This window comes from Lissotriton vulgaris, chromosome 4_2, assembly GCF_964263255.1.
Source record: "Lissotriton vulgaris chromosome 4_2, aLisVul1.2, whole genome shotgun sequence".
NCBI lineage: Eukaryota > Metazoa > Chordata > Amphibia > Caudata > Salamandridae > Lissotriton > Lissotriton vulgaris.
In genome coordinates, this window is record NC_141692.1 from 4,663,974 (window position 1) to 4,690,842 (window position 26,869).

At 44.1% G+C, this 26,869-nt stretch overlaps 1 protein-coding gene across 1 annotated transcript in view; it reads left to right on the forward strand.

Moving 5' to 3' along the window:
- Window positions 1-26,869, forward strand: part of LOC147718104 (multidrug and toxin extrusion protein 2-like) — a 615,385-nt gene that overhangs the window by 535,400 nt on the left and 53,116 nt on the right. The window contains exon 16 of the mRNA XM_086919188.1: window positions 734-806. Coding sequence (XP_086775314.1) covers window positions 734-806 — 73 coding nt within the window. The remainder of the gene's footprint in view (window positions 1-733; window positions 807-26,869) is intronic.

The window sequence follows — 26,869 nt, forward strand, 5'->3', positions numbered from 1 at the left end:
CGCATGCTATTACACAACAACTCACAATTCCTGTTATTCAATCAATCAACTTGATGTAGTGTATAAACCATAAAAGAACAACAATCATTAATTCAAAACCAATAAAAAAATATACATAAAACATCTAAAATTACATAATTTTAAAATACGTAAATCGACAATATGTAGCAGACATATCTTCCTTGGTCCAAGCTAAAACCATTACTTTATATATCTAATTCATTATACATATAATAAGATTTTCAGGGAAATAAAATATTTCCTGTTATTCCCCTGCTCCCTGAATTGGCGATATCCCCAGTAACAGAAAATACGGAGTGAGGAAATAACTGCAATAATTACTAGTCATAATCTTCTAAGAGAAATTGGCTTCAGAGTATTTGTAAAGCTTGTGAAATGATCATCAAACTGTCCACCCTGGCTTGAGGATCAGTGAGTGAGTTTACCAATCACGAAACACCGAAAGGAAGCTCAGGCTGATGACTGGAGCGTCTTCCTTCATCCTTGGTCCATCTGGACTTGGGGATGCAGAGATGCTCTATGTCACAGACCAAAGCATAGAATACTATGCTTGTAAGCACTTAGGATGCACAATGCCGAGGCACTTATGAGGCGTTAATGAGCGAGTGTGGGTGTGAAGGAGACGAGTCATTACGTCATACAAAATGGCGTCATGAAGATGTCCATTTAGGAGCAGAGGAATGATGCCTCAGACTGATCTTTCTGTTCCTAGGCGCAAGAGCGAGCAGGACTGAAGAAGAACACCTCATCAGGACCGGTGCCGTCATGCACGGATTCCATCTCCTGTAAGTGCCACTTTATTGATTTTCTAGAAAGGGAACATGAAACTTGATGCTTCTCATGTCTGACAGGCGTCTTCCACAGGCATCATATTTGATGATCAGGTGAAGTTTCCAGGTTTATTTTCAGTTCTAGACTAAATGTTTCTCTCATTGATGAAAGTGCTACATTTGACATAAATATCACTGAGTCAATTGGTAAAAAATAATTCTGAAATGAATCTGAGTGTAATTACACCAACCTCATGCATGCACTGGGATTTACAGTGAGATACATATTCAACATCTAGAACAGAACTGGGGTGCGGTATCTGGTATTATTGTTTTAGTTGCAGAGGGATACAGAAGCTGTGCTTCACCTCTTTACCCAGTTACATTACCCCGGAAAAAGATCTGCCGTCCTCTTTCAACTCAGTGTTTTTATCTGCCTGAATTGGAACACATATACAAAAGCTAAATACTTAATGACATGCTATATATAAGCTATTCAAGGTTGCTTTCCTTCACATTTGACGAAACTAGGTACCATCTTTTGGATTTTCTCAACTACTGAAGGTAGTTTTTCTCAGTGTAGCTGGTACGGATAGGGAAAATGCATTTTGTGTAAATACTGATTGCAAAACAGTACATGTGTTAAATATGTTGCAGATCCAGAGAATAGTGTAAATAGAAGGTGGATACTATAGCCTTATAGCCCGCCGTAGAGGGCTATACGGCTATTAAAGGCCCGCTTGAGGGACTTTAATAGCCAGTATATCCCAGCTACGAAGGGCTGTAAGGCTATTAGAACATTCTGCCACTAGAGGGCAGAATGTTCTAACAAAAAAAACAAAGCCTTAAGGGAGCGCGAGGGGATTGGAATCCCCTCAGGCTCCTTGAGCCTTTGTTCACAGCCAGTCTGTGAATAAAGAAACATTGGAATGTTGGAGCTCCAGGCTTATACCAGCCATTATAAGCCCGGAGTACGCCATTGTTTTCAATGGAGCTCCCAACATTCCAATGTTCTAATAAGGGATTGAATTATATATAATGAGGCTTCTTTTTTCTTCCCCTTCGCTTTGTTATCTGGCTGTCAGTAATAGCGATTTTAGATGAATGAGAGTGAAGGGGCAGAGAAATTGATAATCAAGTTTCATGCTTAGGGTTTTTTTTTTATTCCCTTTTTTCTTCTTTTTGGCCAAGGATGTATACCTATCAAGGGATAAAGTAGGAAGGTCCAGGTGGTGTGGGTGTCTTTCAGATGTCATCATTTAGGGATGGGACCTGAATGCTCATATAGTTGTGGGAGTCCGTGATGTTAGAGGGCGTTAGACCTGGCACAATTGGCGTGGGTCTCTCTTCCGTTTTTTGCTGTTGTCTCCTCTGTTTTTGCTGGTGTTAGATGCTCTAGTTGCTGTGCCACTGCCATTCAGTGCCACGACGCAAATGATCCCTATTGAAAATTGACTGTATGAATTTGTTTAATCCTAATTGACCCAAGGAACATCATAGGAAAGACGAATTTAGTATGCATGAGCTCCGAATTTTAAAGTGCATCTTTTTGTGAAGATTCTTTTGTATTCTGTGTTTGAAAATATCACTTTTAGAAAGTAGGTATTTTCTTGCCTAAGCCTTCCAGTGGGCTCTGCTGTTATGTGCATTGGCTGTCTGATTTCGGAGGGACAGGGTAGACTGAGCCCGACCTGGATTGAATAGAGAGCTCTGCAGTTGGAGTATGGGTAGCGGTGACCCTTTGATTTGAGCAGGGCTGTGCCTGGCAAGGTGAATGATGGCTCCACCTCCCACTGTGTGTCTGATGGCAGACCCCCTCTTCCTGAAAGGCAGGATGCAGCCTTGTAAACAAAGTGCTCCAGGACAACACCAAACTGGTTCTGGCTGGGTTCAGTGATTTGTGACTTTTTGAGAACAAAGTCTTTTGGGGTATAAAGACCTGTGCTAAAACCCCTAGACTGTGTGTTACTTCTGGATGTCAAGACAAACCTCTGTCCATGTAACTAAAGTGAAAGGACTTTGAAACTTTCATCCGTCTTGCTGAAGCAACTACCCAAGGGCCTGATTTGAGCTTGCCTCCTGCTGAGGTTTCAGGGACATTGGACTTCACCCATCAGCTATTTTGAGGGGTGTTATACATGCAGGTGAGGTCTCTGTTGAGAATTCCAGAGCCTCTGGCTTAACTGCAGGGAATGCATGCTGAAGGTCATCCTTATCGCTATTGTGGGCCGCCGCAGCTGAGGAGCTGTTGCAGCTGAGTGCCTGCATTTTCTGTACTACGAAAATTATCGCTATCACTATTGTGGGCCGCCGCAGCTGAGGAGCTATTGCCACTGAGAGACTGCATTTGCCTGTGTTAACAAAGTAATCGCTACTGTGGACCACCGGAGCTGAGGAAGCTGTTGCCACTGAGAGCTCACATTTGCCTGTATTACCAAGGTCTTCGTTATCGCTATTGTGGCCGCCGCAACTGAGCAGCAGTTGCCAGTGAGAGCCCGCATTTGCCCTCCTACGAGAATTATTGCTATTGCTATTGTGGGCCACCGCAGCTGAGGATCTGTTGCCGCTGAGTGCCCGCATTTGCCATCCTATGAGAATCATCGCTATCGCTATTTTGGGCCGCTGCAGCTGAGGAGTTGTGCCGCTGAGTGCCCGCACTAGTCACCACTTCGAGGATCTTGTTAACCCCTGCGAGTGCCGCGGGGTGCCCGTCTTTATTCCCCGTCTCAGTATTATTGTGAGTGCTACAGCCAGGAGCAGTGGCCGCTGCATGTCCTCCTGTCATCACTGCGGCTTCCTTGTGAGGCTGTGTGCCGTGCCCCTTTAAATCTCAGGTACATTGTGCATCACCGGGTCGCGTAGACCCCGGCTTCGAACTAAGTTCATTCCACATGCTTTTTGAGTGCCTTTATTACTTTTGAAGTGAATCTGTAATTACGTGCATTGTGGCTCCTTGAGCGCTTTTAAGCGTTGTGTTCAGACTATATAAAGATAACTATTTTTCTATAACTACTTGTAGTGTCCGTTTGTAGTGTCCTTCCAGCGTTATTGTGCATGGTCATAAATGCTTCACACACTGCCTCTGAGATAGGCCTGTCTGCTCGTGCTACGGTACCACAGGGTTTAGCAGGGGTTATCAAAGGGTATAGCCCCCTTACTCTTACTTAGCAAGAAGGATCCCTATTGGATCTCGGCGCCAGCTGATGCCAACTAGAGATCTCGATTTCTAACAGAGGGTTAGGGCTGGGTAGACTACCCATATAAACACAGAAACAGCAGAAATATGCCTTTAAGGGGAAAGGTCGGTATCCTCTAGTTTTTATGTGTCCTGAGCAGTTAGTTTAATTGTGGGTAAAGCACAACTGGCAGGTGAAACTTAAGGTCAGCGATGAGTAAATTGAAAAATGTTGCTAATAATATATGCGATTTGAATGACAGGAACACAAGTTGTAGAATTGCTTTGGAGATGCGAATGTTAAATGGTGATATTATTTGTCTCCAATAGACGCATATTGAAGGATCATAATTTCAGTTGTTGGATACACTTCAGTTTAAGTTAATTGGGGGCAATGCAAGGGGCACGTACTTGCGGAGTTACTATATTAGCTAACAACACATGCTTTCAATTTGTACAAGTACAAGTGGATAAACACAGGCGGGGTGTTATAGCTGAATTCCAATCTTTTAGGAAAATAATTACCCAACTCATCATCTCCTTCACCAAGGAAGCCGACATCACCAGGCACAACCTCCAAGAAGGGATGAAAGCCATGGCAACTTGAAGACAGAACAGCTGGCTGAAACTCAACTCAGAGATAAAAGAAGTCCTCATCGTCGGCCCCACCCCTTCTGCATGGTATGACAGTTTGTGGCCCTCTGCCCTCGGAAACCAACCTACCCAGACAAACCATGCACGTAAACTCTGCATCATACTGGACTCATCGCTCACTATGAATTGACAGATTAATGCCATCTTCGCTGCATGCTTCAGCACCCTCTGCATACTATGTAAAACATTCAAATGGATACCTCCAACTCCAGGAAACAGCCACTCACACCCTCATCACCAGTAGGCTACACTACAGCAACGTCCTCTATACCAGGATTCAACAAAAAACTCCACAAACTCCAGACCATCCAGAACGCCGCAGCCAGACAAATCCTCGATATTCCATGGCACAACCACATAACCAACACCTCCTTGACCGTCACTGGCTCCCTGTTAAAAGAAGAATAACTTTCAAGATGCTCACACACACCTACAAGGCCCTCCATAACATTTTACCTCAATACCACAACAACTGCCTCTCCTTCAACATCCCAAGAGAAACCTATGCTCAGCCGACCTCTGCCTAGCCATGTCCCACGCTTCTACAGGAACAGAGTGGGGGAAAGGTCCTTCTCATACCTCACATCCAAGACCTGAAACGATCTCCCCTTCACCTCCGTCGAAGCCTGACACTGCACCAATTCAGGAAAGACCTCAAGACCTGGCTCTTTAAATACCCTCAACGGAGCTGCACACCCCGTGCCCTGAGACAGGTAAGTAGTGCCCTTTACAAATCCCTGATTGATTGATTTATAGATATTGTCAGACCTAGATGCAATAGTAAAGGAGAATCTCAATCAATTTGTTGAGAAGTTAATGAGAGATCTGAGCAGATTAAATAATCAGCATTATTCCTTAGTAGGTAGGTGCAACATAATAAAAATATATTTTTCCCCAAAATTCAATTTATTTTCCAGGCCAATGTGGTGGAATTCGAGAATCTGTGAGTTAAGAAACTGGAGCATTTAATCTCTCAACTTCTTTGGACTTATACTAAACCCGAAGAGCTTCTAAATATCTTATTCTGCCAAGGGATAGAGGGAGTGGGCCCTTCCAAACCTTATATTATGTTATTGTGCCACCATGCTTCAAAATAGCTTGGTCCTTTTACAAGAAAGGCCACTGGATCTGGTAGGGGAATATATTCCCACCCCCTTTGAAATAGTAATTGGTAATGCTACTTGGGGATGTCTTTTGAGGCAGCTCAAGATCAGTTATTATTAAAGAGTTTGCTTTAAAACTCTTAAGGGTAGTCTTAAAGTTTGGTTGGCAGTATGTGTGATGATGGGGATTGGAAGATTGAATTATTACACTCCTATATGGAATAATGGGAATTTACCAGAAATTTTTTGTAATCAATATATTTCTCATTGGAATATTGCTGGGTAAAATAGGTTGGGACATTTTTTTCCATTTACAAGGATTGCTTCATTTGAAGGACTTATTTTAATATTGGTCAGAGGAATTTTTTTAGTTGTCTCCAAATACGAGATTTTCTGATACATAAGGAGGGATGTTTCAGCTGGGCTTCAAAGAGTTGACTTCTTGGATTTATTAATCAGTGGACAAACAATGACGTATTTGGCTTATCCACAGCTTTCTGAATGAAACATGACATTGATAAATAGAGGTGGCAGGAGAAACTGATGGTACCAGAGTCTCCTGAAAGCTCTTTCATTGGCAAGATTAACATTATTGTTCTCAAAGCTCCAAGGCCTATCTTATAAAATGTGTTTTAATCTATACTATACACCCGGTAGATCAATAAAATAGGGAGATGGGAATGGATTGCGAAGCCCTAGATATCAGCAGCACAATGAAGATATTGTATACACATTTGCCTCTTGTGGAGTACTACCGGTTTGTGAAAGAGGAGACTGCTAGATTTTTTCATGGTAAGCTGAGAATAAGAACATCTTTAACCCCTGCATTAATCATACTCGGGGTGCAAGAAGTGGAAAGGAGTGAAAGAGGTAGATCCCTCATATTTAACCATTTTTTTTATTACGTATTCCCTCTGCTTGGCTGGATGCATATTCACAGATATTTCAGCAATGGTTAGCCCTGGTGTTGGCAGTATATAACTCGGAAAAAGCAATTTACTCAATGGAAAAGGGTACAAGCTGGGAAAAAGGACTGAGGAGGTGGGCGCTTTTGACATATTCAATGTAGATGGATGAAAGACTTGGTAGTTGAGACGAATCCCTGTAATTAAGAAAATAATTAATTTACTGTGTGTTAGTGATATAATTATGAACTATGCGCTAAGCACTTTAGACTGCATGGGTCTTCATCTATTTGTATATTGATTTAATATTTTATTAATCCCCTTAATGAATTGGTTAAGGAAAATTTAAGGCTGTAAGAGATATGATGAAATTATATGAGATCACTGTTTAAACATGGAAGCCAGGTGGAGTGTACTGGGAGTGGGGTTATGGGATTGCGATCTTTGGTAATATGGATAAAAACAATAATACAAATATTTTTTTTTTAAATGAAGTACCTTCTACTCTTATGGTGGTCAATGATGATATGGTATCCTCTTGTATAAGTTGGAACTCATGCTTGTTTTAGCTTTTGCATGTGAGGACCTGTAGCTCCTCAATAAGTATGCCCTGGGCGTTTTTGAGGTCAAGCATCACAGCTTCCTGGTTGCAGAAGACATAGTGTGGGCTTATGAAGAACACCGAGGGGCTTACAGGCCACCCATTGCTTGTCACTGGACAGCTTTACTGGCACTATAATTTTCCTGCTTTTTGTTCAATTGCTCAAATGGTCCATCTTGTGTCTGTCCCTCCACTAGAGCATTTTTAAATTTACTTATTTCCTTCTACTTCTCATTAGGGAACTAAGTTCTTCTTTTGTCATAAGCATTCCACAAGAGCGTATGAGTTCTACGACTGTATTCCTAGTGTGCTTCCATTCGCTCTTTATGCTCTGTGTTGCTCTGTCACACTTGTGTGCTGCTGCCAGCAACATCCATGATGCGCTTTTCCTCATGTGCTGCTCCCTGTATTTCTTTCTTTCCCTCTCCTCCCTCACTTTCTCAACCACCCATTACTTCTCCTTGTGCTCTGTATCTCCTTGTGCTCCGCTCTCTCCTGCCTGTCCATTTTTGTCCACCGCTACCCACTCCTCTATGTTGCTACCCTTTAAATTAGCCTGTGTTGCTTCTGCCCTCCCATTTTCCAAAAATATTAAATGCTTTTGCATGTTTTTTCTCTTTTTGCATGTTTTTTCTTCTTGTTTACTGATCCACCTTGGATGAGTATATAAAGCACCCACTTGCATGATGTCCACTCCTAGAAAGTGAGGCGGAAGGTTGCCTCACAGGCTTTATTAAAAATTCTTCTTTATCCCTCAGGGAGTACATCATCACTATAAACTATTGGCAAAGTCAATAGGTCCCTAAGGCTAGACCTATTGGCTTTGCCAATCTTGTTTTTATGATTTTTGCAGCAGTATGGTATTGATTTTTATTATTTGGCAGTAAACTTTGAGATGAACTAAATGTAAATGTAAATGTCAGCATTTATAAAGCGCACAGCTACCTCCGGAGAGGTGTCCCGGCGTTGGAGCCGTCGGGAAAATTAAGCAAGCTATTGCCCAGAGTCACATGGTGATGGGCTAACCTGCCACATGAGCTTGGTATCTGTGGTCCAGAGTCAGGCACCCTGGCCACTTTACCACACCTCTTTGACTGAAGTAGTTACATGCAAAATTCCCTAACAATCCATTGTCCCACAAAGCCCATCAACTACAATACCCACTGGCAAAACATTGCAGCATTGTGATTGGCTTAGGGGAGGGAGCCTGGCTAGTTACTTCCTGTTCCTGGATCAGAGACAGGAGAGAAGGAGCAGAGAAACAGGACCTGGCCTAAAGGTAAGTTTATGCTTTTTTAATTTATTTCCCCCTTCCCCAGGCACAACAGCCCGTAACAATCCCACACCCCGCAGTCCACTTTTGTGATCCCTGCACCTGCCCCTCTCCAGCGAGCCATACCCCGGCCTCCCCAGTTACTATAAGCAGTGACAGACCCTCCACTGAGCACCTTTAAGTATTCCTGCGCCTGTATGTCTGAGATTAAACTACGAGTATAGCACCTATATATACATTTTAGCAGTGCATTGTTTTGAATGAATACTTCAGCCCTGATTTCCTGATATCGGCTGAAGAGCTGTCATAAACGCCACCTCCTGACATGTGTAAAATCTTGCAAAAAAGGAAATCCACTTATACTCTTTCTTTGCATTAGGATGAACCAAATCATAAATTTCTTTTCATATCAGGAAGTTCCCAAAGTAAACTAACATAGGCCAGAGCTTCTCTACTTCATTAGATTGACGCTTCTCCAACATTCAATGCGCACGTTGAATTTCGAAATCCCAAATCCAGTTAGTCTTTTCTGGGAATGCCCTTTCAAAGAGTCACAATGAATGCTCTTGTGTGATTCCCTTCCACCCCTTCAGGGCTCCCCAAACATCTTACATTGTTCCTGCTTCTTCTGTTGTCTTGTTCTTCGAGTTTCCAAAGTTTGTCCGCCATTATTGCTTCTTGGGGAGAATACTTGGCTCTCCATGTATTCCGATCTGCCTGTAGATACTCAGTTTAGTTCAGTTCAATAAATCTTTATTTCCACGATTAAAAACCATCATAAAAATACATTACACAATAAAAATTTCATTAAATACTCTATCTGTCCTTCCACCATAGTGATCCTTTCTACAATGTACAAACAGGTTTTGTTTAATTTTCTGTTAGATCCTTGCAGCTTTTTTTTAAGTAAGATGAGCACAGCAACTTTCACTCCAGGTTTCTTCCTGCAGCTGCTTAATAGATTGGAGAATCAATGTCAGAGTTGGCTCTACCATTGATGTTCCAGTTGCAGAACTCGCAGCGATCTTGCTTCTTTCATTCAGTTATTTATCGTCTTTACCTTCTCGGTATACCAGCTGGTAGGCTTAATAGTCCCATCTCAAGTCCTCCCTAGATGCTCCCTCACTACTCCTGCATCTGCCCTCTTGGAAACTCTTCTATCCTTTCTTTTTCTTCTTAACATTTTACATTGGGTTAGAATTGCAGAGTTATCTGTAATGCTGTCAAGAAGAATCTGAGGCCAGACCATCTATCGAGGATGATGAAGTGCTGTAAAGATTAGACAATTTAGAGTCATTGGTCAAAGAGAAAAACATCATGGGACCTGGCTACTGCTTTTATTTACCCATGAATCGGTGTTCGGCCTTGTACAACAACCGCTGATTGTACTTGATAAGTTTAGATGATTATATCGCCTTTACACTGTCCACTCCTGGGACAGAGTCATATCCTGTAGTTAATGCACCTCTGCCAATACTTCCAAGTAAGCTTTACTGAGTATGCTTCCCCCATTTAAATGTTGCTGACTTTCTGAGGTTTAATTTGCCTTCTTCCTCCCAAGTTATTGTCGAGCGGGAGGCCATCAGAGGGGCTTCCTCCCCGCTGGTAGTGGGCAATTTTCACATTTCTTTCCCCTATTGCTGCTTCAGGATTAATAGTGCCTGACCTCCTATCTCGGGCTCCAATTCTTTATTAGAAATTTTGAGGAACAACTTTGCAACCCTGCATCAGGTTTTTCACCTTTTTTCCTTCAGCTTTAACAAGAATAGTTAAATAGAACTAAAAAGACTAGAATGTACTTCAATGGGAAATGTATTATGTAATTAATCTATCAAGCCCCTTTGATCAATCACTGCTATCTACAGGCAAGAATATAACGAATTGAAATACATTATTGTTGCCCCAAATAATAAAACAACTCCCCCCCAGCAATACGTACCACTCCACAATTGTGAATCCCTCGTCTATACTAGTTCTGAAGATTTATATGCAGCTTTCTAGTCGGCAAGGGCAGGAACCAAGAAAAAGGCAAAGTGATTTGTTCTTATACCCACTAGCTGACACTTTGTCTTGCCTTTAGTGAATGTTACCTCTAACTGTTGATAGATCATAGTGATTCTAGTGAAGGATGAGGAAAGGCTTCTGTTGTTTTTGTGAAGGGAGGGAGAGTGATTCAATGGAAGAACTATGAGCATGGATGTATTAAGAGCTGAATAATTAGTTATTGTCTATTTTGAAGTACTGGTGGTACTTTGGCAGTAAGGGCCTGATTTAGATTTCAGCATTTGTATTTGTATTGGTTATTTGTAGAGCGCAGCTATCGCTCCGGAAGGAGCATCTTGGCGCTAATAGAACAAAGTGCAAACAATTGCGGGTTAGAGTTAAATGGCTGTCAATGCGTACTCATCTGGAAGATTAAAAATCCAGGTTTTCAGATGTTTCCTGAATTGTTTTTCTTGAGTGAGTTGTCTGAGATGTTTGGGCATTGCATTCCAGGCCTTGGAGGATAGGAAGGTTAGGGTTTTACCCCCCTTGGTTTTGAGGTTGAATTTGGTCAATTTAATGAGGTTTTCTCCTGCTGATCGTAATGTCCTGGTTGGAGTGTAATGGGGGAAACGCTTGATAAGGTACTTCGGGCCGGTGCCATGAAAAGCTCGAAAGGCCACAATCAGGATTTTAAATAAAATCCTCTTGTGGAGGGGTAGCCAATGTAAAGTTTTTAGGGCTGCTGACGCTGAGGATTTTCTTGGCAATTTGAGGACCAGTCTGGCTGCTGCGTGTTGCACACTTTGGAGTTTTTTTAGAGTTGTTTTCTTAATGCCGGCCATCAGGCCATTGCAGTAGTCCAAGCGTGCGAGAATTAGGGCTACAGTGACTGCTTTTCGTGAGTTGATTGGCAGGAAGTCAAAGAATTTCTTTAAGGATTTGATGATGCTAAAGCAGCTTCCTGCAACATTCCTCACGTGCTGGTCGAATGAAAGTTCGGTGTCAAATAGGACCCCTAAGTTTCTTGCTGATGTTACAGTTTGTGGGGGGGTAGGAGAGTCTTCGGGCCACCATTTGCTGGGACAGAAATGTTGTGATTTTCCCATAGGAAGAATCTCTGTTTTACTGACGTTACATTTAAGATGGTTTTTGTCCATCCAGAGAAACACATCCTTCAGACAATTCTTGAGGTTTTGCTCGGCAGTGGTGGAGTTCTTCTCTAGGGGAACAATGAGCTGAGTATCATCGGCATACGATGTTACGAGTATGCCGTATGATTCAATGAGGGCTATGAGGGGGATCATGTAAATATTGAACAGGAGCGGGCTCAAAATGGAGCCCTGAGGAACTCCTGACAAGGTCTTTTTTTCCTTGGATAGGAAGGGGCCTAAAGTAATAGTTTGTGATCTCTCCGTCAGAAAAGAAATAATCCATGACAATACTACCCCTGAGATTCCGATATTTCTAAGTCTCCCTATCAGTATTGTATGGGAGATGGTGTCGAACGCCGCTGTGAGGTCTAATAAAATTAGAACGGCGTTCTTTCCTTGATCCTGCAGGGTTTTCATGGAGTCGGAGAGCTCGATCAAGGCTGTTTCTGTGGAATGGTTAGATCTAAAACCCGATTGTTGGGGATGCAAGATATTGTTGCTCTCCACATACCTTTTTAGTTCTTTATGTACCATATGTTCTGCAATCTTGCCTAGGACTGGGAGGAGTGATATTGGGCGTAAGTTGGCCAGTTCTGTGGGGGGTTTGTTAGATTTCTTCATTAGTGGTTTTACGATAGCCTGTTTCCATTGACGAGGAACTGTGCCTGTATTAAGAGAAGTATTAACAATCTTGTTTATCAGAGGATTGACCAAATCTATTGCCTGGTGAAGAATTTTTGGGGGGCATGAATCAGAGGGGGCACCTGATTTACAGGCAAGAATTACTTCCCTGGTGAGGTCAAGCGATACTGGTGTGAAGGTGTTAAGATTGTTAGTTGTATTAGCTCCTAGGAGTAGGGGGGTTGAGGGCAGGTCGACTTTAGGAGTTGGGAAGTCTTTTTGTATGAGGTCAATCTTTTCTACAAAGAAGTCTGCAATTTGATTGCAAAGCTCTAATGAGGGTGGAATTTCTGGCTGTAAGGATTTTGGGTGTGTGAAGGTCTTTACGATGGCAAATAGTGTTTTTTGTTTTTGTTTTGCTTCCCTTATAGCTTTGGTGTAGTGATCCTTCTTAGCGATTTTGATAGAGGCTAGATATATTTTCCTCTGTTGTACATAGAGGATTCTGTAGGCAGGGTCATAGGTTTTACGCCAGTTGCGTTCACCTTTCTTGCATGATAAGTGGAGCTCTGCTAGTTTTGGTGTAAACCAGGGGGCGTTCGTCTTTTCTTTTTTTCCCATTTTGCGAGGATGTTTAGGTGGAACACGTTGTGTGATCTCTTGTTGCATCCAATTTTGGAAATGTATTGAGTCTAGTTCTACATTGCCGGTCAGGATGGGAGTCTGAGTCTGTATTTCAGGTCGAAGTTTAAAACTATCTTCGACCTTAGTCCAATTTATACTATTCGCTGTCTGTTGGCTTAGTTTTGATGAATTCGGAGGACGAGTTATTTGGATGTTAAAGGGTATCAAGCTATGATCTGTCCAAATTTGTGGAATGGGAGTGTGGACGTTCAGAAGGGGAAAGTTCGAACATATCCCATCCAGGATATGACCTGCTTGATGTGTTTGTTTAGTTATTTTTTGCTGTAGATTGAAGATCTCCAGAATTTGGTGGAAAGTAAGCACCTGGGTGTCTATTTTGGATTCCAGGTGTAAATTGAAATCTCCTAGTAGTGTGAAATGAGGGTAACGGAGAAGGAGCTGCCCTAAGGAGTCGCTCAGTGAATCTAAAAATTTTGTTGTGGATCCTGGTGGGCGGTAAATTAACCCTCCTGAAAAGGAGGTGGTGTCATTTAATTTGATGGAGAACCCAATCCCCTCGGAGCCCTGCAGGGGGTCTAAGTTAAAGGTGTGACATTTTATATGGCTTCTCAGTACCAGAGCAAGACCTCCTCCTCTTCCCTTCATTCTGTCTTGCCTGACGATAGTATAGCCATCTGGTAAGGCCATTGCTAAGTCTGGGTTACTGCTGTTCGTGAGCCATGTCTCAGTTATGAGAAGGCAGTCTAGGTCATGTTCGAGAATGAGGTCATTAATGTCCTGGCTATGGGCACCCATTGAACGTGCATTTATCAGTCCACCTTTAAAAATTAGGATGTTGGTATGAATAGTGGTGGGCGGGACTGTGATCTCTACAGGGGGCTCGAGAGAGGTCCACTTGCAGCGTTTACAGGTGAAAGGTCCATCAATCTGAGTCATATTCATGGTACAGGCACATGGATTAGTATTATTGAGGGCATGAAGGTCGCCTGCCTGATATAGAAGGAGGGGGAGTGATGGTCTAGAGTGTCCTGCGCCTGTCGCGTCCTTGGCGCGGACGGGCGCAGACGGGCTCGCCTTTGGCGAGCCTTCGGCGCGCCGCCGGCGCGCCCGCTGCGCCCGCCCGCTGCGCGGACGGGAGGTGTTGATCTTCATATAGTGGTGGAAGAGGGTGGGAGGCGTCGCAAGACTAGAGCGCTGCCCTTTGTTCTCTCGAGATGGCTTCCGTCCCTGGGTTCGGTGCATCAGCTGTGAATCGCTGTGCAAGGACCAAGGATTGAGTAAGTGTAAATGCAGCGTTTCAAAGGGAAATCGAGTCTTCCCGTGAAATATACGCACAGCGTTTTTTAAAAAGGAAATTATTCTTCTAATTAGCACTTCGAGTGAAATACACATAATAAAAGAGTAAATGTACAAATTCTGTCAGGCGCTATCCTAACCCCCGGCTTTCCGCCTCAGGGGACAATTAAAATGCACAGTGAGCTAGAGTGGGTAGGTAAGAAGCTGCTTTTGTACCTGGGAGGGCGGGAGGCGTCGCAAGACTAGAGCGCTGCCCTTTGTTCTCTCGAGATGGCTTCCGTCCCTGGGTTCGGTGCATCAGCTGTGAATCGCTGTGCAAGGACCAAGGATTGAGTAAGTGTAAATGCAGCGTTTCAAAGGGAAACCGAGTCTTCCCGTGAAATATACGCACAGCGTTTTTTAAAAAGGAAATTATTCTTCTAATTAGCACTTCGAGTGAAATACACACAATAAAAGAGTAAATGTACAAATTCTGTCAGGCGCTATCCTAACCCCCGGCTTTCCGCCTCAGGGGACAATTAAAATGCACAGTGAGCAGACAGGTTAACAATTCACAAATGTGATGGATATCCTGTCAACGTGAATACAACTGCACTATATCCATTGGAATTTGTAATGCCCTGGAGCAAACGTATAAGAGTAGTTCAGACTCATTCCCTGATGATCTCAATGCAGCTGTATCCATATTTAATAAAGATCTCACGGCCGCCATTGAGCAAGTCGTGCCCTTGCAGAACCTCACCTCCCGTAGATCAAGCCTGTCAGCTCCCTGGTTCACTCAGGAATTAAGGGAAAACAGAAGCAGCTGCAAAAAACTGGAGCGCTTATGGCGCCGGACCAATGACCCGGCAGCCAAATCCCTTTACATAGACTGGCCCTCAAAGAGTTTCATAAACTCAAACGCAATACCATGAGTCAGCACTTTGCAGAAAAAATCATCAGTGCGAAAAACTCCACTAAGACCCTTTTCAACATTGTTAAAGAGTTCACTAATCCTACTGCTCTGTCCGTCCCCGTCACCCCCAGCCAAGTGCTTAGTGAAGGCCTATCTGATTTCTTTTTTGAAAAAAAATCGCTAATATTACGGCAACAATCCTTCAGATCCGTACAGAAGTAACTTCAGATCTTAACACCACCTGTGCGAAAGTATTTACTTCTTTTAAACTGCTGACTAAAGAGTATGCCCTGACTCTATTTCTAAAATGTAAATCAGGTTCACCGCTTGATCCAGCCCTGGCACAGATTCTGAATGATATTGCCCCGCTAGTAATTAATACCCTGCTTGAAATCTGGAACTCTTCCCTGCAATCGGGTGTTGTCCCTTCTTTATGGAAACACGCGTTGCTGATTCTAATTTTAAAAAAAGCTGGTGTCGACCCAATGTGTTTTAGCAACTACCGACCGATTTCACTCCTTCTCAAGCCAGCTAAAGTTCTCGAGAAGGCGGTACAAGAACAACTGTCCGACTATCTAGAATCGAATATGCTGCTCCATGACTCTCAGTCAGGATTCAGGCCGAACTTCAGTACTGAATCAGCCTTACTAGAAGTGTCCGAGTCTATTCGTGAGTGCACGGATAGGGGAGAGGAGGCCATGCTGGTCCTCCTCGACCTATCCGCAGCATTCAACACCATCTCCCATGAAACTCTCTAACACGTCTTGAGGAGGTGGGAGTTGGTGGGACCCTGCTGGCCTGGGTTAAATCATTCCTGTCGGATCGATTTCAACAAGTGATGCCGGGCTCTTTCTTTTCCACCAAGAAACCGTTGACATGGGGGGTTCCGCAGGGATCTGCTCTCAGCCCACTCTTGTTCAACGTATACCTGAAGCCTTTGGCGAAAGTGGTGGAATCATGGGGTGTCCGAGTGATCTTTTATGCTGACGATACTCAGCTTGTGTTTTCTTTTAAAGATCACTTTGAAAGCTCTTTGTCAAATTTTCGCCACTGTTCGGATGAATATCACCTCTTGGATGTCCTCAAATAATTTAAAATTGAACACGAATAAGACGGAAGTCTTATTTTTTAATCAGAAATCCCCTATCTCCACTGGCCTCTGGTGGCCGGCTGAATTGGATCCTCCCCCTGCACCCATCCAAGTTGCCCGCAATCTGGGCTTCCAATTTGATACAGCCCTCTCCTGCAAAACCCAAATTAATAAAGTTTTGGCGTCCTGTTTCAGAAAGCTTTGTATGATCAAAAAAATTATCCCTTTCCTACCATTTGATTATCGCAGGATAGTAGTCCACGCCCTAATAACGTCCAATTTGGACTACGCAAATGGTTTGTACGTTGGAGCCCCGGCGTACCTCATTAATCGATTGCAGACAGTACAGCGGCCAGGTTGATCTGCAACATCCCCTACTGCCACTCCATCTCACCTCACCTGATCAAACTGCACTGGCTCCCAGTGAGATTACGTATTCAGTTCAAAGACCTGACCCTTGCTTTTAGAGCTCTTAATGGTCGAGGCCCTGCTTACTTGAGACACAGACTGAAGATCTCACAAGCAACGCGGAATCTCAGATCTAACCATCTTCGCTTAATGCTTTGCCCCCGATTTCGTCTTGCGCGTACGGGAGGGAGGGCCTTTGCAGTGGCCACCTCCAGACTCTGGAATCTTCTGCCATTGGAACTCAGATTTCTGACATCAGAGCCTCTGTTTCGAAAGAAACTTAAGACCTGGCTCTTTTCTCTGATCTAGCCCACTCTCTATCTCCCTGGACGTCACTGAACTTCTCTAGCTGTTGTCTTCAGCGCCGGGACACCCCCGTTGGGGGTAGCTGCGCGCTTAACAAGCTTCTAAAATAATAATAAATGCAGCAAATGGAATATCCGTTGAGTTCATGACAGCGTATCCCATCTGCCAAACTCCAAAGCAGGCTATAAGTCTTGATCAGCTAGGTGATGTTGTTTGTGTGTTTGTGTATGTGTGTGGGAGGGAACATTCTACAGGGCTTCAGGTGGGAGGATGGAAACCCCAGGATATGCATATCTACAGGTGTTAGCTCTGATCACAGAACTGTTGCAGAGCTCATAGGCCTATTGATTTTGAGATGAAAGAAATGAAAACGGATAGCTGTTGACTATAGTTTTTCCATATGTCTGGTGCCAGATTATGGTGTAAAATTCAAATTACTCTAGGATTTCCTGTTCTTCTGATGTGACAAATTTAGAGGTAACACTTTGCACATCTGGACCATGAGTGAAGAACAGAAGATCATTTTTATTTCTTCCAAAATTCATACTTGTAAAGGGATCTGAAATTAGCAGGTATAGGTTATTAAGCGTACACATCATTAGCAATGTTTTTTTATTTTTGCAGATGATTTTTTGAGGCTTTATGATTGTGAGTCTGTTCAGCAACACAGAGGATATCTCCTCTCTTCATTGATGGAAAGTTGGACAAGTTCCTGTACTCTGAAATTTGATATTCAGTGAGGTATGAGGACCTGGATGTCAGAGTCATTGATCATATGTTCTATCCTGATCCAGATCATGGTTGCATGACATTACAACAAATGCCTTGTCATCTTGTAAGCAGAAGGCAGACGAATCAGTCCCTGACTTCTTTACAGGCTTTGAGGAAGCATTCCACGATTTTAGTTGCCAGTCATCGACAGATGGAACGGGCAGGCATCTGTTTGTGTATGAATATGTCGCAAATCTGTTGCCAGGAATAGCTAGTCGCCTAAAGGCCAGTGAGAGTTCATGGACTACCTCTTCTCCGGTTTCTCTTTTGACTATGGCTCAGTATTACGAACGACGGGAGTTAGAAGCAAAGAGCAATGAGGATAAAAAGACTAAAGAGTTAAAAACGAAGGTTATGTTGGCTCAGGCTTATGGCCCGCGATTTAGAGGTAATGAAAGAGGTGGACGTGGGACTTATGGTTCGTCTTTTCCTTCTTACACTTGCTCGAATTTGTCTGTTGATCAGTGTGCGTATTGTAGGAAATTTGGACATTGGGCTTCTGATTGTCCGGCACTGCATGCTCAGCAGTATCCATGTGCACAGGGACAAACGAGAAATCGCTCAGAATATTCAGGGACATGCTAGATTTGATTCTAATATGGATTTAACACTTTTGACAGACAAAATCAATATCAAATGTCCGATTATGAGCTGTTTGATTTGAAAGATTCTGCTTATGCATAGGATTGCCTAGGAAGGAGTAAGGAATCAGTTGAAGTTTCAGTAGATCAGAAGGGTCCCTGTGTTACAGCACATGTTTTGGGTTCTACTGATTAGTTTCTGGCTGATACAGGAGCTACTCATAGCGTCTTATCTAAACTCTTGGTTTCCAAGGGATCCCCTGTCTGGCTTAACCATTACATCAATAGTTTTCAATGGAACACCTTCCCTTAGCCCGCTTTCACAACCACTTGCAATTCATGTTGACAAGTTTACTGCTACATCTCCGTTTTTGCTTTCTCCAAACTCCCCAGATAATATTGTGGGTCTTGATATGCTCAAATATTTCAGGGCTACAATACGTTGCTCTCTGGAAGGAGTACGTGTCATTTTGAATGACAACTATCCCTTGATTGAGAGATCCTGTCTTGTTAACCCCTTGGCCGCAGCGGTAATTCCGGCGCGGCGCTGGGGGGGTGGAGGGCCGCATGGCGCCGCCATGCTCGTGACCGAGTGGTTCCGTCACGAGCATGGAGATGCTGCGCGCTGTGCTTGTGACAGAGTGGTTCCGTCACGGCCCTGTTCCTCCTATTCTGAAAAAAGACACTGACACTAGGATTTACAGATTCATTATTGAGTTACGAGAAGTCAACAAGATTGTAGTACCGCAATACTCTGTGGTTTCTGACATAACGACACTTCTTACCCTAGTTCCTCCAACAGCAACTACATTTACAGTGATAGACCTGAAGAATGCCTTCTTTTTGATTCCTATTCATCCTGATAGCCGATATTTATTCGGTTTCACTTTCAATAATCGATCGTACAGATTTTGCAGAATACCTTATGGGTACACTGAGAGTCCTAGCATTTACAGCCAAACACTGAAACAACAGCTTGATTCTTTCACTTTGCCTGAAGGGGTGGATCTCATACAATATGTTGATGACATCTTGTTGGCAGCGGATACGCCTGAACAGTGTGAGAAATGTACTTTGTCTTTGCTTTCCTTTCTGGCTACACACCACCATAGATTATCACAGAAGAAGTTGCAATATTGTAGACCGAAAGTTACCTACTTCCGCATCCAAGCAATTTGAGACACACCAGTGCCTTCTACTCAGAAAGATGTTCATGCATTTATTGATCTGAATTTGTTTTGTAGGCAATGGATATTAGGTTTTTCACACATTGTTAAACCCCTGCTGGCGCTTTTGACTAAAGACATTCCAATGCCCCTTCCTTTGACAGATGAATGCCAGGATGTTTTTTGTCAGTTACGACAAGCTCTTTGTTCTGCACCAGTGTTTGGCACTCCAGATTGCACTAAGACTATGTACACGAGAAAGATAGGTGTGTATTGTCAGTTTTAGAACAGACTCACAGTGACAAGCAGCGCTCCTGTGCATATTTTTCAGCGGTTCTTGATCCTGCTGCTTGTGCATTGCCTGGGTGCTTCCGTTCACTTGCAGCAACAGCTGTGTCCCTACTTCAGAGTGAAGGGATAGTTTTCTCACATGGATTGTTAGTGCTAGTACCCCATGCGGTCGATGCCCTTTTGAATCACACCAAAATGCAACACTTGACTAGTGCTCGTTTGACAGGATACGAATTGACATTGTTGCCCCCTCACATTACACTGAAGAGATGTGCGACTCTAAACCCAGCTACTTTGTTGCCATATCCAGCCACTCAGCCTCAGTCGCCAGAGTCTCATGATTGTATATCCCTCACTGAGAAACAGACCTCTCCGGCAGGACGCAACGGGTCAGACTCCCCCCTTTCCTCTCAGACCCCACACCTACCACCTGCGGAGTCCCCAAGGGCTCCTCCCTCAGCCCAACACTCTTCAACGTCTACATGGCTCCACTTACCCCCATCGTCAGAACCTACGGACTCAACATCGTGTCATACGCAGACGACACCCAGCTCATCCTTTCCCTATCCAACGAGCCCAACACCGCCAGACGCAACTTTCGAGAAGGCATGGAAGCCGTCGCCAAATGGATGAAAAACAGCTGCCTACAACTAAAAACCAACAAAACAGAAGTACTCATCATGGGCCCAAACCCCAACGCCTAGAGCGACACCTGTTGGCCCACCGCCCTCGGAAACCCGCCAACCCCCACAGACCACGCACGCAACCTGGGAATCATCCTGGACTCCGAGCTCAAAATGGACCGCCAATTCAACTCTGTCTCATCTTCCTGCTTCCACACCCTCTGCCTCCTTCGTAAGACCTTCAAATGGATCCCCCTCGAACACCGAAAGACAGTCACTCACGCCCTGGTCACCAGCAGACTCGACTACGGCAACGCACTCTACGCCGGAATAAACAAAAACCTCATCCGCAAGCTACAGAACATCCAGAACGCCGCCGCAAGACTGGTCCTCAAAACACTGCCACATCTCCCAGCACCTGCGCACACTACACTGGCTCCCCGTCGAGGCGAGAATCACCATTAAGATGCTCACCCACGCACACAAGGCCCTCCACGGCACCGGACCAGCATACCTGAACAGCCGGCTCAAATTCCACGCACCCCAAAGGACCCTACGATCAGCCCGGCTCTGCTACGCCGAGGTCCCCCACACCAGAAAGACCAGATCGGGAGGCCGCTCCTTCTCCTTCCTCGCAGCCAAAGCATGGAACGCCCTTCCGCTCCACCTCAGTCAGACAACATCGCTCCCCATCTTCGCAAACACCTCAAAACCTGGCTCTTCGACAGACCCCCTCCTTGATGGAATGGAACCTGCACCCTCCCACCCCTAGCGCCTTGAGACCCTTACGGGTGAGTAGTTGCGCTTTAACAAACTCCTGATTGATTGACCATGGGTCGTGTCGATTTGCAAGATACGCCCCTCTCAGATGAAATGGGGAACTGTGGGTTGATGGGTCTTGTTTGAAATTACCAGTTGGCATATGCAATTACAACACTTCAGACAGTAGTGGAGACAGTTCGTATACCACATAAGTCGGCTCAAGCAGCTGAGCTAATAGCTTTGACACGAGCGTGTGAACTTAGCACTGATTTGTGTGTGAACATTTATACAGACAGCCGCTGTGCTTTTGGAGTGGCCTATGAGTTTGGCCTACTGTGGAAGGAAAGAGGCTTTCTTACATACATCCCACAGGATGCAGATAATGCATGGAGAATTAGTGCATAATCTTTTGACTGCACTGACATATCGGAAGAAAATAGCTATTGTTAAGTGTAGCGGGCACAAGAAAGGGATTGATAAGACAGGATAAGACAGGACAAGGCAACGCCTTTGCAGATCACGTTGCTCATGAGACTACGATGCAACAAAGTACTACATCCATATACGTAGTGAAGTCACAAGCTGAGTGTTGGCATGATGCTAGACAAGAAGTACAGATATACAGAGATCTGATTCTGTTGAAGAACTTGAGCAATTGTCCAAAGAGGGAATGTTCGATGATGAGGGCTGTTGGCGCAATAAAGAGATGAATACATGAAAATTGCCTTCTGCTTATTTACAGCCTATGGTTCAAAGGGCACATGGGCCGGCACATGGAGCTTTAGCAATAACAAAATTGCTTATGCAAGTTTGGGAGCATCCAGAGATTGCTGGTACCGCTAAAAGAATAGTACAATCCTGTTTGATCTGTTGGCAGTAAAATGCTGGGAAAGGAAATCAAACTCCTACAGGAGGGTTTGCTACACCAACTGCACCTTTTGAAGTTTTGAAAATGAATTACATCTAACTTGAACATTGCAATAACTTGAAGTATGTTCTAGTGGTGGTATGTGCCTTCAGTAAATGGATAGAGGCATACTCTACAAAGGATAATATAGCTCCTACTACATCAAAGGTGTTTTTAAAGGAGTTTTTCCCTAGATATCGTGTTTTTAAACTTTTGTGGAGTGACAACGGACCTCATTTTATTGGGCAAGTTGATGAGCATGTCCTGAAAGGATTAGGGATCAAACAGAAGTTCCATGCAGTCTTCCACCCTCAATCAGCAGGATTGGTGGAGAGGTATAACGGTACGTTGAAATTGAAATTAGCGAAAATATTGGCTTCTACGTCCTTGAAATGGTCTGATGCACTACCGTTGGCATTGTTGTCCATAGGATTGGTGCCACATATACAATCTTGGCTTACACCATATGAAGTTGTATTTGGGAGACCGATGAATATTTGGGGAGTTCCTAAGCCACACCCCATACATGATATACCATGTGTTCTGATGAATGATTACTTAGCACAGTTGACTGATAGTTTGATCTCTATTCATCAACAGGTTCAAGAAGCTCTTCCTGACAGATCTACAGGTGAGGCCCATGAACTCCAACCTGGTGACCATGTATTGGTCAAGATTTTTGAAAGATCAAACAGCTTGGAACCGAAAAGTGGTGAGGATCGGAGCAGGTGCTCCTAGCGACGAGGACAGCGGTTTGAGTGATGAACAGAAAAAATTGTATTCATAGCACTCAGTACTGACTGACCATCAAGAGATTCTGGAAACAGAGAATGGCCACGCTATTTCACCTGACCAATCTGAGGAAGTCTTCCCAGGCCACACAAATCCCTGAACTGAGACCGAGGAAAGAATCTGTAGTGTTGGAAAAGACTGGTTGAACAACCGCCCTGGGATGGCAAAACAGTGCTGATGTGGCAAGGGGGGGGATCAGTCCTACATAGTGACACCTGTCTTGACCTTTGGTGAAGAAATCAACGGCTGCCCAGGACTTTAGAGCTCCAATGATTGCTTTCAACGACAAACTGATCATGTCTGCAGGGAGATCAACTGTTGCTAAAATGAATAATAAAAAGATCATTTGTACTGTACGGTTTGTTGTTGCTGTGGAGGCTTTAGCAGTGATAACCTGGTTTGTTGAGAAAGTGGCTCCTGCTCGACAATTGCTAATTGCCACTACTCCAGTACCAGTTGAGCATCAGTATTTTACACTTCCCTACCATGACCAGAAACATTGACAATCCTAGCTAAACAATACATTTATTCAGATGCTGCATCCCACTCATAATGCCACAAATACTACTGACTGTTGGGTGTGTGGGATGATACCTGCCCACCAGAAGAAAGGGTGACAACTTTTATTCCTCTTCCTTTCTCGCATAATGGTTCTTGCCAAGCTTGGTTTGCGCTTTTGATTGTTTCAGGTAAAGCAGTAGTTGGAAGGATTAATTACCATCTTAATAAAGTGTGTTATCCAGATGAAGATGGTTACCCTCAAGCTAAAGGGAATAAATGGGAATGGGAGGGGTATCGACCTGACAATATTGCTGCACCATGTTTTCACAAATACGAGAACTATAAAGAACAGTGGATAATTTGTGATTTCTGTTACCAGGGCTAAAGCAGATTTGTGTATAAGTAGTGTTGGGAGAATTCCAGTAGGAAGTGTGTGGTAACAGGGGATATTACCAACTCCCAGTTGGATGGTCTGGAATATGCTATGTGTCCTTTTTTGTTGCCCCCTGTGTTTCTGGCGCCTGCATCGTATCATCAAGACTTTAGGTTGTACAACGATATCTCTAAGAACAGATATAAAAGGACAACAAGTACTGACACGGTTGACCTGACTGACACCACCCTGCAACAATATGTCGATTTAAATTTGGACCTGTTTTTCTTTGTGGGTGCAGCATTAAACAGCAAAAAGATAAGGCAATTGACTCCTGTTGTGGAAGCTGCTACCAATCAGACAGCTATGGCACTTGGGAACTTGGGAACATGACAGAAGAGCTGCATTGTATCATTCTAAAATCGTATGGTTCTTGATGTAATTCTAGCTGATCGAGGTGGTACATGTCGCATCATTGGCAGTAGCTGTTGTGTTTACATTCCGGACCACTCACCTTCAGTGTTCGATGCAATCTCAAAATTGCATAAGATTTCTGCTGAGATCCACCCAGAGACTGGCACCCGGACCTTTTCTAGTTTGATGTGGACACTCTTTGTCACTTGGGGCTGGAATCTACTGACTATCCTATGTATACTACTGGTGATACTATTTACATGTTGTGTATGTATGCAATGTGGTCCAATGCTTTTCTCCGTCTATAATTCTGCCTGTACACCTGCCAAGCAAAATGTTGCAGAAATGAAAGCACAACGTTCATTTAATAAAGAGGTCACTGAAATTATGAACATCAATGTACAGGATATGAACATAGATTATCACAAATAAACGAATGTCTTCATGCTAATGCTAAAAATTTGTCTGTTGTAATTTGGCAGCGATCGGGATTAGCATCTAGCTGAAGCCATCTTGTATGCCATGTGCTCACCATGTGCTCTGTCCTACATCTCTGTTGTCTGCTCTTTGTACTCTGCCTAGAGACAGGTTTTATTTAGGATCTGCTACTCTTTACATGCGCAAAGGAGACTGTAACCATTCACACCTGTTTTTAGACATATCTGTCAGGGTATTTTTACCGTAATTAGTATTCTGCTAGGCTCCACCCTATTGTAGATTGTGCATTTCTACATGACCTTTTATGTATGTAAACCTTCATTTTGTACTTGTACCACTTTCTTCTGAGCCCTGTTTGGGTATAAATGGAGCATGTTCCTTCTGCCTAGTGTGCTACTTCATAAACTACCGAAGGGTGTTGTGTGAATGTAGCTCCACCACTGGAGGTTAATAAAGTACTTTGTTTGGTATTGCGGTTTCCATGCTAACTTCTTCCTATTGGTCTAAGGACTTTGTGCAGAGAAGGGAGAACCCCTAGCACTGGTAGGCCTAGCTGAGGCTCACCACGACAATGTCCCCCTAGGACCGCTCAGGGGGTCCCACAAGGACTCCAAGGGTAACAAAAATGATTTTTTTGTTTTAAAAATACAGCGGAATGTGCGGTGGGTGTGCGGATCCAAAAGATTTTTTTTCAAAACAAAGCAAGGGCTTTCTTGCTTTGTTAATTTTAACCCCCGGGTGGGTCAGGTACTGGGGGTATTTCAAAATGTAATTGTGGGGGCCCAGGGAGGCCCCCACAACCCCTGGACTGCCACCCTCGGAGCTTTCTACTAAGATTTATGGGAGGCTCACAGACCCCCTACAGCCCCAGGGTCCACCACCCCCCGGGGCTTTGTTTTTTTTAAATATTTTACTTGTGTGGTGGGACTCAAGCCCCCTGACACGCTCCAGGGACTGCTACCTCCCCGGGGCTTTGTTACTGTTTGAGGGGGGCTGCGGGGCTCTCCTCCTGGAGCCTTTGGTGGCCCTGGGGATCGCCATCCCCCAAGGCCAGCTCCTGCTGTGTCCCGTGGTGCCCACCCCGGGACACTGCTGTTTGCTACGGTAGGGTGGGAGCACATCTCCCGCCCTACTGTAGCAAACTCCGTTTTGGATTTTGGAAGAGAGAGCAGGGAAACCTGCTCTATCTTCCAAAATCCTAAGCAGAATTGCTTTTCCACATGGGGAGCTGCAGATTAGCAGCTCCCCATGTAGAAAAGCATGCCAACTCCCGGAGGACGCTGGGAGCTGGCGGGACCGTGGGGGCATTGAGGCTCCCCCCATGGCCCCCATCTATGTATATAGTATATAGGCCCCGGGGATAGGGTACCCGGAGGGAAATAGAAATTAGTGGTAGGAGTAGTTTTTTTCTCCCAAAAATTAGGAGGTGCACCCCCCAGGTATGAATGTGATGGGGGTGCTACTCCCAGCGCGGCCCCCTAGTGTGAACACGCTGGGTGTGGGACTCCCAGCGCGGCCCCTAGGTGTGAACGCCCTGGGTGCGCTACTCCCAGCGTGGCCCTCTGGTGTGAACACGCTGGGTGTGTGACTCCTAGCAGCGCTGGGTGCACGACTCCCAGCAAAAAAAATGGACGATTTTTTTATTATAAATCTTGGTTACATGTTTGGATCTTGGGTGGCTCTAAAAAGAGCCCTTGTGTTTATTGGGAGATTTTGGTACCTACCTGTAAGTGCCAATGAGTCTAAATGTGTTGAGAAAGACTCTCTTTCCCTAATCTGTGAAATGTACACCATCTCTCCTCTAGATGCCATCCATATTAAAACTCAGATTGTTGTTGTATATTGACCCCATACTATAATATCTGAGATAAGCAGAAAAAGCTTTATTGTCATGTTTTCTAGCTTTCTCAATCTGTGGACAAAATTGATTGGACCAGTTCGATTTCTGTCTTTGGCATATGTTAGAATAGACAAAGTCACTTTGAGGGAAAAGTAACATCAATTCTGCAAAGGTGTCCTTCATTAGCATTTCCGGGCCTACCCCAGTCACAGTGCCTAGGTCATTGCCTCCACAGTGCACAATTATGAGGTATGGGTGTTGGAGATGCAAAAAGGATTTAACCAATTGCATCAATTGGTGCCACTTTAATCCTCTCGTTCCAATCCATTTAATGTCTACATTTTGCAAAGCTAGGTCTTTGACAATACCTGTGCTTTTAGCATACCTTTTGCACCAGAAAATAGAGCTGTGTTTCACAATCCAGACTCTAAGCACCTTGAAGGGAACTTTGGAGGCACTCAAAAGATGTCTATAAGTGAAGTAGGCAGTTGGTAAAATATGAGAAGTCTA